The following is an 18,053-nucleotide window of genomic DNA, read 5'->3' as shown; positions in this document are numbered from 1 at the left end:
TTGGACAAGCACCCAAACTAAATAGGTTCCATATAGGGTACAATGTCTCTCCATATGCTTAAACTTCTCTGAAATTCAGATTGTTATTCATCTAGCAATATACCCATTTGGCATCATTAAAATTAGGTTAAAAGAGCACTCCATAATTAAACCAGAACTTTCCAGAACAGGGCAAGATAAGCCTCAAAAAAAATGAAGGACTGGTTGAAGCCTAAAGAAGCCTAAGGCATCTGTTAATTGAAGGCTTTAAAAGAATAATAATTAAAAAAAAAATCATGAAATAATAATGAAGTAATAAAGATAATTGAGTAGGCTCATCACCTTACTCATGCCAGGGTAGGGCATAAGGAGAGACAAGGGATTTTCCAGGAAGAAGTGTGATGAAGCAAACATCTGAATTAATCCCAAAAGGTCTTTGCTTCTTCATGTCAGCCAAGAATGAACTTTGGATGCTTTTTCCAGCTGACTGTGAGAAGCTGCACCTCACAAAGCTTTCTTCCACCATGGGATCCACCAAGCATAAGGATTATGAAATAGGCTGATATTTACGTACCAGCCACTGAAAAAGGCTGATGTATATATCAAACAGTGAGTTTTTAAAAGGATTTTGGCAGCATCCGCAGTGTAACAGTTATGTAAGTCAGCTTGTCCTTTTCTATTTCATATCCCTCCCTCCTGCTGCCAAACCTTACTTCTGTTAAAAAAAGCAGCCCATATTAGCCCAATGCTAATAGCAGTAATAAATTACTGCTAGCAGTTTTTTCCATGCAAAACTTTTGGCAGGTAGAAATGATTTGTTTTTCAACACACTTTGGCCTAGCTATGAGACCAATCTCCTAGAATGGAGGCTGGAAAAATTTAAACAATCATCATCTGAGGTCCTTAATACTTTGTTAGAATATATGAATTTCACTTACAGAAATAAGAAGCTGAAAATCAATTTTATAAACTAAGAGGTTTCTCTATTCTAAGGCCTGAAAAAAGAGTATTTTCTACCGCATCTACAAAGAACAGTTTGGCTCTGCAGTAAGAATAGGTTAAAACCATTCACAGATATCAGGTCCAGCAATGCCTTCAATAGCAGCAAAAAAACCACTGAAAATCTACTGTCAGAATAAAGGCAATACTGAAGAAATCAAAATCTATTTAGAATATGCATATAAACAGGTAAGAGTTATAGCCACTCTACACAAAAACCACAACTTAATTACCAAAGTCAAGCACCCAAAAGTTCCCAAGTGGCTGAACCATCACTGTGTATGTTGTTATAATAATTCATCTCCCACTGTAGTCTTAGAATGGTATTTAACTACAGGATCAGCTCTCACTTTTCCGTATTTAGTGTCAAGAATTAATATTGCTTACTGAATATTTAACATTCAGCATTTTTTTCTTCTCATTCTTCAAAGTGTGATCTTTGCTTTAATTATTACTTTAAATTATTACTTTACATCTGAGACTGCATGCAGTGCTTGTTGCAGTATTACCTGAACAGTACATATACATTAAACTTATTTTTGCAGCCTTACTATGAACTGATGGCATTGCTTTTATTTTGCTGATGGGAACTGAAACCCAGGAATTCAATGAGATGCATCCAGTAATTTTCACACACCCAATTCAAAAAGTCATTAGCCTAGATTATTCAAGCATATTTGATATTAAATAGTCTTTTACATCTGAAACAAAGCAACTACTGCTACTACACAAACCAAAGCTTGTAGATCTCAACTCAGAAGCCTGGAAGACAAAGCACAAGACTATGAGCGGCCAATTTTGATAACTGTGGCTTAATACTTTGCCTGAAACAGGAATCCAGTTACTGGGTGGAACACAGGCAGGAGTCTACTCTTTAAGCCATAAAAAGACTTTCATTATCGTTTTTGCTTGCTGATCCAATTCTTTCAGTAAATGGTGTAAACCAGCTTCAAAATATGGCCCTGACTCACAGTTAGTAACATGCACTGAATGAGGAAAGAGATCCTGTGGAACATGCAGTGTTCATACTAACAATGCATACCACAGCTTATCTATACTTTAGTTTCCGTGTTGACAGTGAAGACTGCTGAACATCAATCTTGGCTTCTAGTCTCAGTTCTAGAGGAATCATCTCTAGAATCAAAAGAACCTTCCACACATATTCCCTAACAAGATCCTTCACAAGATCTTTTCAAATTAATCTTTTCAAAGTACTCTTCATCTTCTCCACCCATTTCTACTCCCTCCCTGCAGCCTCAGTTCCCTGCTCCCTCAGTCTTAAGACTTTTATTTGTATTCCAGGTCTTTCCCCCCGCAGCACAGTCTCTAAATCCCTTTCAAAATCCTTCTCATCTCAGGCTCCTCACCCATACTTTTTCCCTGCTACCTACAAAATCCTCATCCATCCTTGATCCCTGCTCCAGCCTGCCTCAGCCAGACAAGTTTAGCTTGCACCCTCCAAGCTCTTCTGTCCTGACTCCCAGTTCCTATGCCTTGTACTGTAAGCAGCACATCTTTGCATGCTCCTGGATACCTCCAGTCTTCAAAACAGACTGAGAACTCTTTTCAGAGAGCCCTTAGCTCCCAACTCATAATAAGCTCAGTTAACATTTGAAGCAGTCAAAGCACAACTGAGCAATATGATGAACTATTACATACCTTTGCTTTTCTGTTTCAGCCTTTATTTCCTCTGTAAAATGAAACAAAGCCATAGTTATGCAAACTGCATCATAATCACAAATAGAGAATTAAAAAAGATTGAAAGCGAAATATTTAGGCAAACAACATTTGAAATCACGATTAGTTTAAAACAACAAGCACATGGTTATAAAGCAGGTTCATAAGTTTCTACTCTTCACTAACATTGGTTGCAAAGTGTATCAAAATTTTATTAGAAGTTACATTAAAAACTTGACAATTAAATTTGCATCCAGTTATGCCAACCAAATAACACATTCCTAAAATATTTTTTGCCATGATGTTGAAGAATAATTTTCTGTAATTCACTCCCTCCTTTCAAGGATCATGCTTATAGAAATGAGGAAAATCTAAATATTGTTAGAACTACTTAGCTAGCCATAAAGAATATGCTACTTATTAAATGTGGATTTTACAGATGACTGAAGGAATCACCATTACCACTTCTTATAGACAGCCTTCATGGCTTTTTTTTTTTTTTTTAAACACTTTTGGATACTAAAGTAATGATTAAGGGTGAAAAAAGCCTCTATTCCATATCACGCTAAAATAAAACAAAAAGACTGATAGTTTAATGCTGTTGATGAGACATTCTAAGTCACATTTTACAATATATTTTTAAGTATTTTTAAGATTACTAAAGTATTTTTAAGAAACACCTTCAATTTCATGAGTATGTGTCTTTGCATCCTCTGGTTAATTAGCACAGAAATCATAATACTGGTTTTCATGGACTTATTTCTCTATACTGTAAAATTACATTCTTAAAAAAGAGCGTGTATGTTTAAAAAAGTCATCTCAGGAAAATCATGTAATATCAAATACTGGTCAAACACACAAAAGGTATTAAAACAAAAAAAACCCTTCACCACAATCGTTCAGGCACAGTCTTTCCCTTCCATTAAAAGGAAAATGAACAAAATTGCATTACAACTACTTTTTAAAGTCACAGTCAACTGAAACCAATATATTACCTAAATGTTTGTGTATAAACTTTGAATAAGTGATATTGATTGATTTTGAAAAAAAAGGAACTGGTATTTCTAAGCAAGCACCTATACGCTAAAAGTGTGCTTTGTATGTGTCCTATCCCTCATTTAGGATTTTAGAGCTATACTGGTTCACTTGGCATCAGACAGCCTCCTAAATTTGATATTTTACCATGGATCACTAGTACCAGTAATGGGGGCAGGTTTATCTCGGTTGGAGCGTGGTGCTGCTAATGCCAAGGTCGTGGGTTCAGTCCCCGTATGGGCTCCGCTGAGGGCTGGACTAGATGATCTCCAGAGGTCCCTTCCAACCTTACCGTTCTATGATTCTAACATTAAGCAGCCCAACTTAGTGGAGGGTAACACCCAGTTGGGTATTTAGGAATAGATTTGCTCCATGTAGAGAACAGTGATCATGTAGCTTCTATTATTTTACCTCCTACCTTAACATTCCTATCCAGGAACTTTCCTCCCAAAGGTGCTCTGAAGCCTGTCCTACAAACAGCAATCCCAACCAACATACACCCTGCAGCACAGTTTCATGTTCTTCATGCTCTTCCAACTAAAACTGAGTTGATTCTTGCCCAATGCCTCATTATTCTGAACACAAAATGAAATGTAGTGAAATAGAGAAATGAAGGGAATCCTAAAGCTCTGCTCAGATAGTAATCCAAATAATAACGGGAACAAAATCTAACACATTTTGCCCATGAAACATCAGGAAACATTAGTATCATGAAAAGGTGTGGGACAGACACCCAACACAACAGCAAAAATGTCTTTACTAAGTCTATATTAGTCTGGGTGAATAGAAAGACTAGCACTACCATTCTTTAAAAATTTTTCTTTTTTCATGTTAAGTTTTTGTTTAAAACATGTACATTTTGAAGCCACTTATTTATAAAATTTCAACTGTGAAGTCAAGCTAATAAATATTGTTACTATTTTATATCTAGATTATTTTCCAAAATTTTGACCTCATTTTATAAAATGATATTTAATTAAAAAAAAATATTTCAACTCTGGATAAAACAATCTGAACATCGAGGTAATTCACGATTTCAAAGAAAAACAACACTTCTTTTCTACAGAAAATGGTGCACCTGCCTTCAATGAAAATAGTATAAGGAATGCTTTATTCTTCCTTCAGAAACTAAAGTACCGCAAAGATTAACATACTCCCCTCCCTTTTGTAAGGGCATTCAGACAACACACCAACTCTTGTATGAGGGTAGACTTCTCCAAGGCAACATCTAAACCTTAAGCCACTGTTTTAACCTCTATTGTTTTTTTTTTTTCAGAATTGTATCTTGAAATAGAGACAGTTAGAAAAAATATCAGCAAAACAGAGCAGTGTTCTCTCCTTCTTTTGAGGGGCATGGGGGAATCACTGTCAACTGCTTGTAATACAGATTTTAATCTGATACACTTGCAACTGAAATTTAACAACTTGAAGCAAACACAACAGTTTCCATAATAATTTGAACTTAAGATCACTTCAGTACAGGAGTCAACTGCTCTTTATTGACAACATGAGTATTTCTGTATCTGTAAGTTATTCTGTACTTTGGCCACCAGAGGGAAAAAAGAAAAGCAAACCTTGAGCAAGAAGCAATTCAGAGCTTTCCTATGAAGATCAAAGGTCAACATATAGACAATTTCATAGCTATAAACGCTGAACCTTGAAACAGTAGTAACATTTAATGACACTTTCAAGAGAAAAAAAAAAAGATAAAAAAGAAAAAAGCTACTATTGGAGTTTCTTATAATTCTTCCATATACTAAATACCAGAAGAACGTCCCTTCTTAAAAGTGCTCAAAAGCCTCTATGATCTTTCCCAGAAAACGTGAGAAACCTTTTCCTCTTCAGAGGAGAGGAGCAGCAGCAGAGGAAAAGGAGCAACAAGAAAAGAAAGGGAAAAAAAAAGCCCGACTCATTTGAAGAGTATAAACCAAACTACTCACTAGCCACAAGTGGTCTTCATTCCCTGCTAGAAGTGTTTGAATTCAAAGCTCCAGTTCACGTGCAATCCTGACTGCCCTTCTCTGCGTGCACCATGCTGCTGCAAAGCCAAACCCTTCCAGCCAGCAGTGCCCTGCTGGCGAAGGGGTAATTTCTAGTGGAGCTTTTTCACTGTTCAGATTAGAAATTGTTATGACTGTTGCATTAGAGTGAAAATTGCTTAAGCAAGTAAATGCAAGTTAGTTCTTCAGCTAGACTTGATTTTTACAGTAAAAGATAAGGCATGTCCTGATTGCAAATATTCCTGGAGCAGCACCCAGAGCAGCAGACGTGACAGCAGGCCAGCGTTCAGCCACTCTAGCTGTTCAGCTTTACAAGTTCTAAAACACTGGTTAAACTATATACTTCAGCAAATTTCTCCAGTTGAAAAGCACCAGGAAGACAAAGACAGTCCCAGCAAAGAGACAAAAATACAGTAACTTTGAGGAAAATAATGATCCAAAATAGTGGTTCTACTTCGCACTAGCTCATTTTATTTCCAAAAAAGATAGCAAACAACTAGGAAGTTGTCAATTTGGTGCTGTAGCAGATTATCTCTGATTTTATTCCCTGATTTGTAAACTAAAATAGAACTTGCAAATATAGAGAAAAATTACCAAAAAAAAAAAAAAAAAAAAATCCACTCAGAACTGCTTAGGATCTTTGTTGCATTGCTGACATTCTGACAAAGTTATCACTGTTTTTCCTAAAATACTACAAGAGATCTTCAGAATAGGCCACAACAGTCCATATAAGAAAATGGAAATTTTTGTAATTGAAGGAAGTATACTACAATTACAAGGAAAGAAGTTTTGCAAGTGTCAATCTAATCAAATGTTACTACCATTTCAAGTAGTGTTGCATCAATCCCTTATTGTGAAAGTACAGATTTTAAAACCTTTGTAAACTACAAGAAAGGTCTTCAAAGTGTTCAACATCAATTCTTTTGAAATGAAAAAATTTAAAATGGCAGATAAGCCCATGACGTACCACTGCTAAGAATGAGGTGGACAGACTTGCAATTTAATTTTACCCTTGAGAACAAAGAAAACTTGATTTCCTTCCTGTCTGACTACTACTACTTCCCCCACCAACTCCAAAATTCAAGTTAATACACATTGCATTTTCATGGACATTTTACAACTATATCCAGTCGAACATAGTCGCATTACCAGCAGAAAAAAAAAAAACCAAGAATATTATAACAAAGTAACAACAATTCTCAGATCAGATAAACCACTTGCCAACCTTACTGATTTCTATGCAAGATGAGTTGAAACAGGGACTGACATTCTTTTAAATGAAATTAAAAAAAAAAAAAGGATATTCCCTGCAAAACTAAACTTTATCTAGAAAATGTAGACGAAGGTAGATTTGAAGGCACAGGATGCTCCTTTCTTTGCCTCTCTTCCTCTCTAACACACACACAGATCCAAGGGCTGGAAAGCTCATTAGCTTAGCATCATCGATTTTGAACAGAAGAAAGCAGGAACAGGATGTTCGAACAGCAATAGAAGACTACAGAAAAGGACTACAGCTTCCAGAGTGTGCCTCTGCATTATCTCTGATGTACACACAGAATTACTGTGTAAGACAGCTCAAGACACAGAAAGGAAGATATATGCTAAAACAGTTAATTGAGGTATACATATCATATTGTTAAATAAAGTGCAATAACAGAATAAATTCTTCCTTTTAAATTCTTGCTTCCACATACAGCTCTAGAAGATGACCTCTTTATGGAGCTCTATCACAAAATTTATGAAAGCGTGGCTTTTGCACACAGTAAAAGATTGAGTTGATTGAGGAGACGCATGTCATTGTAGGATACTGCAAAACAATGCATCAGATGTTTCACAAAGTCGGTAAAATGCGTAATGTAAATAAGATTCAACCTCATTTTCCATTTCATCTCCACATACCCTCGTGCAGACCATCATTGTTTCAAAAAAAATCTGAAAAGGTCCAAGAAGTTTCTTCTACAAGTGTCCATAATTCTATTCTCACCTCTCCAACTTTTGCAGGGTTTCTAATCCTTGCCATTCCCCCCTCCCCAGGCACCTTATTACCAGATAATCTCACTTGCAACTACAGATTTAACAACTGTTTCTGTAATGACAGCTAGTAACACCTAAGAACTAATGTCAAAATGGGCCAAGTAGGTTAGGCAAGTGGTTGCCCTGCTGTAGACAGTATAGTCTCAACTTCTCTGTAAGCTGACCAAACCCCAACTCAGTTCTAATTCATTGTTTGCCCCAGTAATCCTATTCAGGGGATGATTTAAACCTTGACTACACTGAAGGGTAGAAGATCCTTTCTAATTCCCCTTTGAAATCTGCTTATGCCCGATTATTCCCTTGGTTCCTCTGCCAAGATTCTCCTACATCTGAACTAGCCCCTCTCCTTTAGATTATCTTAAAGTAGTATAGGTTATACATTAAGCTACAGGGAAAAGAATTCTTATGAAACTTGCTAATAGGAAAAGAGCCAAGTATTTACCATAAAATGGAAAAATATTTCATAACTTTATTACACAGTATGATGCTAGGGGGAAAAAGGAGGATTCAAACACATTTAATACATTTTTTTGCATTATATTTTTCAATTTTTTTCATCATAATTGTATTCATAAGATAGCACATTATAATTACACAACCATACTTCAAATAACTGGCAATGGTTGTCAAAGAAGCACATGCATAGGTCTCAATTCTACAAGGATTTGTGCATCTAAAGACTAATATTCAGCGTCGACAACAGAATCAAAGTTTATTTTACATAACTGAAGGTAAGTGTATTGGAACAGAATACATACTGCATTTTCACTGGAAAAAGAAAAACAGCTCATAAAATTATATCCAAAATTTATATGCCTGTTCCTCTGCTCATTGTGGGAGAGGCGTAAGAAGCTACTCTCCCAGTTATTGAAAAATTTGGATTTTCCAATTCTTCTCAATGCCAATAATCCATGTATATTACTCCAAGTCATAACTTTAACACAACAGAAAAAAATACACGCACTTTAGCTTTTTTTAAAAAAAGCTATTATTTAGGTAGTAAGTGCAGGAGAGTAAGCAAGACTTTAAAGAATTGCAGTGATCCTAAGCAATCAGAAGGTAGAAGTGGCCAAAGCAGAAAAGAACACAATATTCTGAGGAAGCAAGTCAATGCTGTGAATTATACCACAGAAGAAAATAATTTGCATTAAATCCTTTAAAGTTAAAACAGGTGAATGGGATCCAAGCCATATGCAAAAAAAAAAAAACCCCACTCATACTGGGAAATACAAATTTTACAGGGCTTGCTTGAACTGACTCGGCTTGCTTCCTTCTATCCTGGTATCCTAGTGATTGTCTCCAATATCAGACAAAATGTTGCGGTAACCAAGAGAGAAAGAGAAAAAGAAATCTTTCATCATTAGAAATGCTAAAACTGTCCTTTCTTATGTCAGGGTATACTGACATAAGCAATGTCAGTACTTGGGCAAGGGCAAGTACTTGGTGACCTAGTAGTTTAAACGTTCTTGACAATTGAAAACTTTAAAGCATATGTGCAAGCAGCAGTACACTAAAGCTGTAAGTTCAAGCTAGATGGACTGAAAATAAAAAATAGAAAATTCAGTATTTATTTGAATACAACATCAATGAACTATATTCTCAACTACGATTATTGCCTACACGGCTATTAGAGATTATTTTACCAAGCTTGGCCTCGCAGTAGTAAAGCTATATAAAGCATAATGAAAACAAAAAATTTCCCCCTAAACAGTCTCTCCCTTCAAGAGATAAAATTCCAAGCAGATCATGCTAAATGTTTTTTCCCCAAAAGCAGTCATTAAAATATATTTCTAAATAAATATCCAAAATGTTTGTTTCTTGATGTCTGCTATCCCTCATCTCAAAGCACAATATCACAAGAAATCTCCTGCCTATACAGCTAAAATAAGAAAGCATTAACACTGGAAATCAATGGCAGACTTTGGGAAAAACCTAAAACAATGAAGTTTAAACAGTCTAAACAACGGAATAGGATAAACATGCAGCCATTTTCAACTCAAGCTCCTTTGCATCAGACAATGACGATCCAAAGACAGTGTCCCCAATCCAAGTTCCCACCCGGCATCTTCTGCAGGAAACTCCTGCCGAGTCTGAGATAAAGAGTTTATCTCAGATATACAATATATACTACAAATGCAACCCTTATTGTTGTAATTGTAGCAGTATAATTAATTTTCAGTAACTTTTAATACATCTATTTTCAATATTAATCCCTTTCAGTGTATGTAAATAGCAAACAAAAAAAAAGTAAAGATTTTATATAAGAGTCTCACTGCACTCCCAAATTACAACAAAAATTACAAAATGGTTTAGTACCATTTTAATAATGGTTTAGTAATGGTTTAGTAATATTATTCTCCTAGATTATCAGATCAGGTTGATGCGCCTAAAACTAGTAGTAATGTATGCAAATTTATTATAAGATGGCACTACTGAAATGATCCAGAGAAGTATATTAGGTAGCCTGAAAGGAAAAACAAAAAAACAAAAAAAAAAAAAACACTTGCTCTGAAAGCTGCAATTTTTTGTTAATGGAATCCCAAAGATGTACATCATTAGACTATGTCTTCCTGTAAACGTTATAAACAGCTTCTCCAGTAATCTTTGTATCTTGTAAAACTCAAACAGATGACTCCTCCCTCCTCCAGATCTTACTGGACCACAGTAACTAGAAGATAAGCAAAAAAAAAAAAAAAAAAAAGCAGCCCCTGGGTCTTTGAGAATGTGCTTTCTTTTTAAAAAGAAAAAAAAAAAATCCAGAACTCTAACTTAGTAAAAAACAGGACCGGAAGACATACAGATGCAACACCTAGGTACATCCTCCCCACTCTCCCCATGGTAGAATGCCATGGGTAGAATGTCATGGGTATTTTTTCCCCCCTCAGATTTCCTTAATATAGACCAGTGACACACTCAGTTATAGTTCATTTACACACCTCCACTTCTGTCTGGCTGTTGTTATTTGCTGGAGTCCCTTAACCGTTCTTTCCACTTTGTTACCCCAAATCTCCAAGATTAGTTATAGCACATGATAGTTTGCTACATATATATATATACATACATGTGTATGTATGTACAGCTCAGATAGTTATAGCACACAGACAGAAAAGAGGAAGGCTCTGTACCCCGTGAAAATTTAAGAAAATCCCTGCAGTGTCTTTGTGTAGCATTCTAAAGAGGCCTCCAGTTTACACAGTAGCAGGCAATCTTGTACAGACACATAAGACATACACGTACAGTATATTTGAATACTTTACCTGCTTTACATTCCAGTGTTTATGATGCTCCAAATTTATTTATTTATTTTACAGATATTGAAGTAGTAACTAAGGAAGATGAATCACACTATAGAAAAAAATGTTTCAATCATACCACTTATATTTCAAGCCTGACTCTGCTTAATGAAATTCTCTGTAAATCCTCCTTGTTCTGCTCAACAAAACCCTGAAAACCGTAATCCACAGAAGCAGATATAGTAATAAACCAAAATCATATCCTAGCATCTCAGAAAAACAGGAAGCGACACACTTTGAAGTGTGAGAGAAATTTCTACGTGGACATACATGCACATACACACAAAACAAAACCAAAGCAGAGAGTATGAGAAACTTGTACAGATGAGGTGCTTTAACTGGGATGACATTAATGCTCTGAAGAGAGATGAATATAAGAAAGGAACGTCACATATTATTTCCTGTATCATATCTTCTGCCCTGTTAAAATTTTGCAGCAAATCCTATTAAAATACTTCTCTACTTTTATATGCACAATTCAAGACAACAACTGTGTGTCTGGTAGTGCTTATCAGGCTTTCATCTGTGAAGTCATACTCTAATTTATTCCTGATTTCCTTTTTAGACAGGAATTCATACAGACATGACTACAACTTCTCCCCTCCCTTGCTCACCATGCGGTATCATTTGGGAATAAGCATCTCTGATATAATTTCAGGAACCTGAATGTACAGCTTGTCTCAGTTCAACCAACCTCACTACCCAGCTCTTTTGGCTCATCAGGTACGACATTTTCAAATAAAGAATCATTGGCTGTTCTACTCAAAAGAAAAAACTACCCTACCTGCCTCTTTGTGCTTAAAAGCAATTCAGAACCACTCAGTTCAAAGGTGTTTTATGACTGTAATAATCTTTCTGCTAAGCCAAGTCTGAAATACTGTCAAGTTGGTTCATTGACTACTTGGGAAGGAGAGGAAGGGGAACACACATGTAGGTCACATAGCCAAAGATAACAGTATCTCATCAATTATTAGTGGCATTTATACTCTAATATATAGCTAATATATAGAAAATTAGTTCTGCAGCAGTAAATCCCATTTCCAATACCACACAAGGCTCTGCTAATTCTTACATCTACAGCAAATTCCAAGCAATATTCAAACTTGTGGCTTAGCTCTTCAAAGAGATATTTAGATCAAAATCAAAGAATGGAACTAGGCTTATCCACATCTTTAAATGTAATTAAAACAATAGGATAGCCACATATCTTTATTTTGTCAAGCAGTGCATACCCTTCAATACCTCACTTCAGACCTTTGTCATGTCTCTTCCCAACTCCATCCCAAATATTGCTTTCAGGTTCAGAACTAGAAGAAGGTGCTGACAAGATGTATTAGTATACAAGCAATCTGGCTTCTTACCAACCAGTTACCTAGCCAGATTATAAAATGCATCTTGCCTAGAAGCACGTTTTTGCCCTCCCCCACACGCTTTATCCAACCAACTCACCCACCGCCAAGACAGGCAGCTCCTCCTATGCCGCATTTCCTCTTGATGCATATTTAGGCACTCCAAAGGCAGACAAATGAATCAAACACTTCTCCGCACACAGAAACATTACTCAGAAAATAAAACTTAAAATGTTAGTATTTTAAATGGCACAAGCTTTTTTGCTACTTCAAGTTATCTGTCCTCCTCACTATATCACACCAGTACAGCTGTCTGCAAATTTATTGTCGTTTTATGTACAGAGACTTTGACAGTTGAAAAATGACACCAGATTTAAAAAGTTAAAACCTTTAAAGAGTTCCTTGTTTTCTTTCTTTCTTAATATGGATTAGTTCCTTCATCTGGTCTTATCATATGGTTGAGAGTAGGAGGAGGAAGAAAATAAATGCTTTATCCAGGACTCCTTTCTACTGCAAGGGAAAGATGGGGTGTTAATTCTAACTGACTGGAATCATAGAAAGAACAGAAAATGAAATTCAAAATGGAAACATGAAAATGCACTCAGAGATAATTTATTTCTTTATTAAAAAAAAATCTAGGAGGACAAAATACTGTAGAGAGAAACAACCAAATTAAGGCAGACCCCTCAAAGGGTCTGATCATATGATATACTACAATTACTGAAAACTGAATAACTGTAATTTACAGCAATAGCAATTTTGCCCACTATGTGCCAGAGCTTCAGATCAGTATACAAGAAGGTTGATACCACCTCTTTCATGAAAATACCAACACGCTGGACAGAAAAGCATTGCACAAGTCTTCAGAAACAAAAAAGGCAGCTCTTCTGCCTCAAATTGTTTTGATTTTTTAAATATTCTTGCTGAGAATTATAGCTGTCATCTAACTAACCTATAAAAAGGTAAAAAAAAACCCTATCAATTACAAATTCTATAAAATAGGAATCATAATTAGTAAAATTAAGTCTTTATAAAAATGAAACTTAAGATAGTCTCAGTTTTAGTCTTATTAGCACTATTTAATAGTCTTAAATTTATATCCACTATGCCATGCAATGCAACATTATAAAGCACAGTACACACGAGGTTCTTGGAAATACCTGTAACTGCACTAGGAAGATTTAAGAATGCACTCGTTGACCTGGTTACAAATTTAAGAAGCTGCATCAAAATGTTAACAGTGGAAGAAAATACACAGGTAAACCTTGAGGAGGTCACAGAAACTACCATTGTTTTAAAGTACTATGTAACTCTTCTTGGTCTCTCTAGAATAGCCTGTGCAAGCTAAACAGAGGAAAACAATCTCTACTATTTACCCAATTCAACTGACAGGACATATTAGCTGTTCAACATATTTATTGAGGGGAAAATAAGAAGTCAGAAGACAGAGAAGTGACTCAATACATCTATTCCTCCTCTCTATCAGCCTTAGCACTTCACTTGAGTCTGCCTCAGTCAGCAGGATTCTTGCTCATGTGGCACCTAAGGGCAGGACTGCAAGCAGCCTCCGAGCACAGCGAGTTTACACTTCCTCCAAGCCAAGGCAAGCAGTGCCTCTGTTGTTTCAGGCTGTGAAATGCTTGTCTAGTTCTGGAGAATATGAATCATCAATAACTTTTAATCTGCCACAGTAGCATCATATGTTGCCCTCTTCAGTTTAGAGGGCAGAGAGAAAGGCAGACTCAGTGCTTCTGATGCATCTTTTAAGAAATGAGCCTGGATCTAGGTCTTTATACATTTCCCTCTCTTGAAGCTGGATATGATATAGCTATTTCTTGTTCTTAGTAGAAAGAAAACAGTAAATTGCAGACTATATATCTTTCTGAAACAGACTCAGTATATTCACACGCAGACTCCACAGACAGTGTATTATTTTTGCTGCCTAGATCTAATTTACAACTCTACAAGGGAATTTAACTCAGCAGAACATGGGATATGCCACAAACCTTTAACCAGTAGTTTGAATCAGATCAGAGGTCATCAACGAAGCTGTAATCAGAAGACAGATAAACTTCCAGTCTCTTCCTCTAAACCCCTTCAGACATCCTGCTAAACTTTATGTCGAAGTTGCTCCTTGCTAGCCAAACACAATGCAGAGTCTTCATTTGATTTTGAAAAGTGAAAATTGAAACTCGTAAGTACAGGCTGATCAGACAACCAGCTATGTGCAATATTACTGGTAAAAATTCTATCAGGAAACGTGAAGTGTAGTATCACTTCTTACAAAGAAAGGAAACCAGTGCTAATATTTACTGTGCTACTGTGAAGTCAAGGCTTCCCCCCCCCCTTTCTTTTTTTGAATAGATTAGGCCAGTTACCCTTCATTTTAAGATCAGAAACTCAAGCACGTCCCTCATTCTCTGCTTGGAAAAGCCTGAGTTTCGGCCAAAATACAAAGATAAGAGACTATGCAGAAGCAAAATTTCATTTGAAATGGGGAAAGCATTTTCAATTGAATCATTTCCATCTGTCTGAAAAAGTTTATCTGGAATTAAATACATACAGAAAAAAACCTGCAGATTTGTAACTCATCTGAAAGGACACAACAAGCTTCTCTGAAGATCACCTTTCAGCCTGACCTTTAAGTTCAGAGTAGGCAAACACGAGCAGCCCAACTCAACTCGGCAGAACAAAGACCTGCCTGTAAGAAGTTACCCCACCCCTCTGCAATATAATTACCGGATTCTTCTGCTGCATACATCCCTGTAAGAAACTTCTGCACATTCTGATATGCTGCTGCTTATTTATTACCTTTTGTAATAACTAAACATCAAGCAGGCTACCCAGAGAAGCCGCAGATCCTCTCTCAATAGGAATACTTGCAGCTTGACGCTGGCACACCCGAATAACCTAGTCTAAGGCCCTGCTTTCAACAGGTGATCTCCAGAGGTCCCTTTCCATCTAGACTTCTCCATCATTTTACTGTATACAAATATATAGTTCCAAAAAGACTTCTGTGACATAAGGACATCTCTTCAATATTCACTTGTAATCAAACAGGAACATAAATAAAAGGTTTAACAATTATCTTAACTACCTGAGTAATTCTGAAGATTTAGTTGATACCAACATTTTTAATTTTTGTACTGGCACCTGGAAAAGCATCCCAAACATCAGTACAATCTATATCTGGAAACCTAAAATGTTGCATTAAGGACATGATTCAGTTTCAGATTAAGATGCTTCAGTCTGAGTGTTTTCATGTATGCCATGCGTCTAAGTACTTGCAAGGGAAGGTTGTCCGTCTAACCCATAGCTAACGCAGCTGTGTAGCAGACCAGCCGGTAGGTGCCCATTAGGATGGGCTGAACCATCCTGCAAAGCCAGCAGAGAGCTGGTTAATATACTCAAGGGAATACGAGATCCAAGGCATACACAGGCATCTAACATTAGGCACCTTATTCTTCAACTCAGACCTATTTCAAGAGTTTATGCTCCCATGAGAGAATCAACAAGTTTAGCAAAAGGTGAAGAACAAGTGACAGATAACACTAACTTAAGTCACACAGCCAGTTTCTCAGTCAACTTTTCCCCAGCACCTACGGTCTCACACTTTAACAATCATATTACAGTTAACATAACAATTTAAATATAGTAGTACTTTAAGACAGAAATTTGTATATAAAGCAAAAATTATGATTTTTTTCACCTATTTGGTTTATTTATGAATCTAATATTTTAAGGCCCAACAAACTGTAAATTAGAAAATAGAATAATTTGCACAAATTCAGCTCTCCTTGTGTTACATAAGCATTTTGCTCTCCCTGTTTCATCTACAACACAGCTTTTTACATCTACATTCAAAGTTTAAATTCCAGAATTAGTACGTTTCTGTTCATGATGCTATTCATAGAAGGACAATATTTTCATTGTAACTGTATGCCGTAAGACAGGGATTTGTATGCAGTAGCTTAAGTCTTTTCAGTTAAAAATAAAAGTTTATAGTTAAATACACATTTTAATACATGAAATTCCAAATACAGATATTAAATTATTTTTGATTTTTTTTTTTCAAACTTCTGGAATGCCCTCTCAAAAACTATTTCACCACAAGCTACAGATATAGCAAGCCTACACCAAAATATGGTTTCAAATAAGCAGCACAAAGGCAACTCATTAAGTCTGGCAGAACATCTGACAAAATATTTAAGCAGGTGAGTGTCCAAAGATAGACCACCTCTATGCCTTAAAAAAAAAAAAAAAAAAAAAAAAAAAAAAAAAAAAAAAAAAAAAGCCTCATGTAAACTTTGAGAAACTGGGAAAGCAAGCTCAAAAATTGAACATAAAAACAGCAAACTGCCTTGGCCGCAAAGATGAAACAACTGCAAGTTTTTCCTAACCCCTGATATCTAGCCTGTACTTCTCTTCTGAGAGTGGCCAACAGCACATACATAAGGAAATACAGTAGTCTTATCCTGCTTTTGTAATCTGCAATAGTCCCCTCCTACCAGCATCTGTGGTTATGCACCTCCTGCACGAAGACTGTACCTTCAGGTTTGACAACTCTTGCTAAATTTTCACTTACTTGCCTTTTAAACCATTTAAACATTTTTAATCAATGTAATTAAGAAGTTGTGCAAAATATTTTTTTCTTCTTTGCTTTAAGCTAGCTGAGCAATTTATAAGCTTTTCAGATCTCTGAGAAATTACAAGTAATCATTCTCTCCCTGCCTATGCCACCATGACATCTTACAGACTTCCATTACATCCATTTTCCTATTTTTTTTCCTCTGAAGAGCAAGAAGCATAATCTAGTTAATTTTTCTTGGAAGACATTACTACCTTCAAGCATCCTTGTTGCCTTGCTGTGCATCTTTTCTAGTTCTGCTGTCTCTTTGGGAGACAGGAGAGAGCAGAACTACACATGGTAGGTACACATCATATTTATGCAGTGATGTAACAGCTTGTTTTGTTCTCTATTGTTTCCCTATTTGTATTTTGACAGAGGAGCCAACATTTTCACAGAATCACTTGCAGCAACTCCAAATTTTTTTGAAAAAAACTGATGCAGAGCTCTCAGTTCTGCATGCACAATTTGGACTATTTTCCTTCTCCACGTCCCCTCTCCTGCCCATATGCATTAGTTTGCATTTGCATTTGAACTTTGGCCATTTCATCACCAGGTAGGTCAGTATAACACAACTGCAGGCTTTAACAGATTGTTTTCATTCCTCTAAATACGTTCTTCTGTCAAACTCTGCCATCTCACAATTCACCCCAAAACAGCACAAATCTGTCCAGAATTCCAATGCTATTCTGCTGTGAAAACAGAACGTTTACTCTTGGACAGCACAGGATCTTCAAGAACCTTTGGCAATGACCTGGTCAAGGTTATCGGAAACTGAAGTGTTCTGTACAATTGGATTAGCATACGCTTAACTACACAATCACTGACTCTGCTTTACAGATTTGTGATGGGTCCATTTGCCCTCGGCAAAGCGCGTGCTGAAGCCGCCTCACTACAGCACAGATACCCGTTCTATTCTCTACTGACATTATTCTTTACTACAGTGCAGACTTACCACTCCCTCGGCACTTCTAGAAAAAGCTACTTACACATTTAGTTCTTCCCACTCCATTGTTACCAATGAAATTTTAAGATTAATCTTAAGCTATTAAGCAGTTCA

The 18,053-nt window shown here is 36.3% G+C and overlaps 1 protein-coding gene across 2 annotated transcripts in view; it reads right to left on the bottom strand.

Annotated features, from left to right (window-relative positions):
• The window catches only part of ARFGEF1 (ADP ribosylation factor guanine nucleotide exchange factor 1), a 92,572-nt gene that overhangs the window by 59,858 nt on the left and 14,661 nt on the right, over positions 1 to 18,053 (bottom strand). For both annotated transcript variants that reach the window (XM_062570302.1, XM_062570303.1), the window contains exon 2: positions 2,638 to 2,668. In XM_062570302.1, the coding sequence (XP_062426286.1) occupies positions 2,638 to 2,668 (31 nt within the window). The remainder of the gene's footprint in view (positions 1 to 2,637; positions 2,669 to 18,053) is intronic.

This window comes from Rhea pennata, chromosome 2 (assembly GCF_028389875.1).
Source record: "Rhea pennata isolate bPtePen1 chromosome 2, bPtePen1.pri, whole genome shotgun sequence".
NCBI lineage: Eukaryota > Metazoa > Chordata > Aves > Rheiformes > Rheidae > Rhea > Rhea pennata.
The sequence above is the reverse complement of the archived record's forward strand: the minus strand, read 5'-3'. Positions and strand labels throughout refer to the sequence as shown.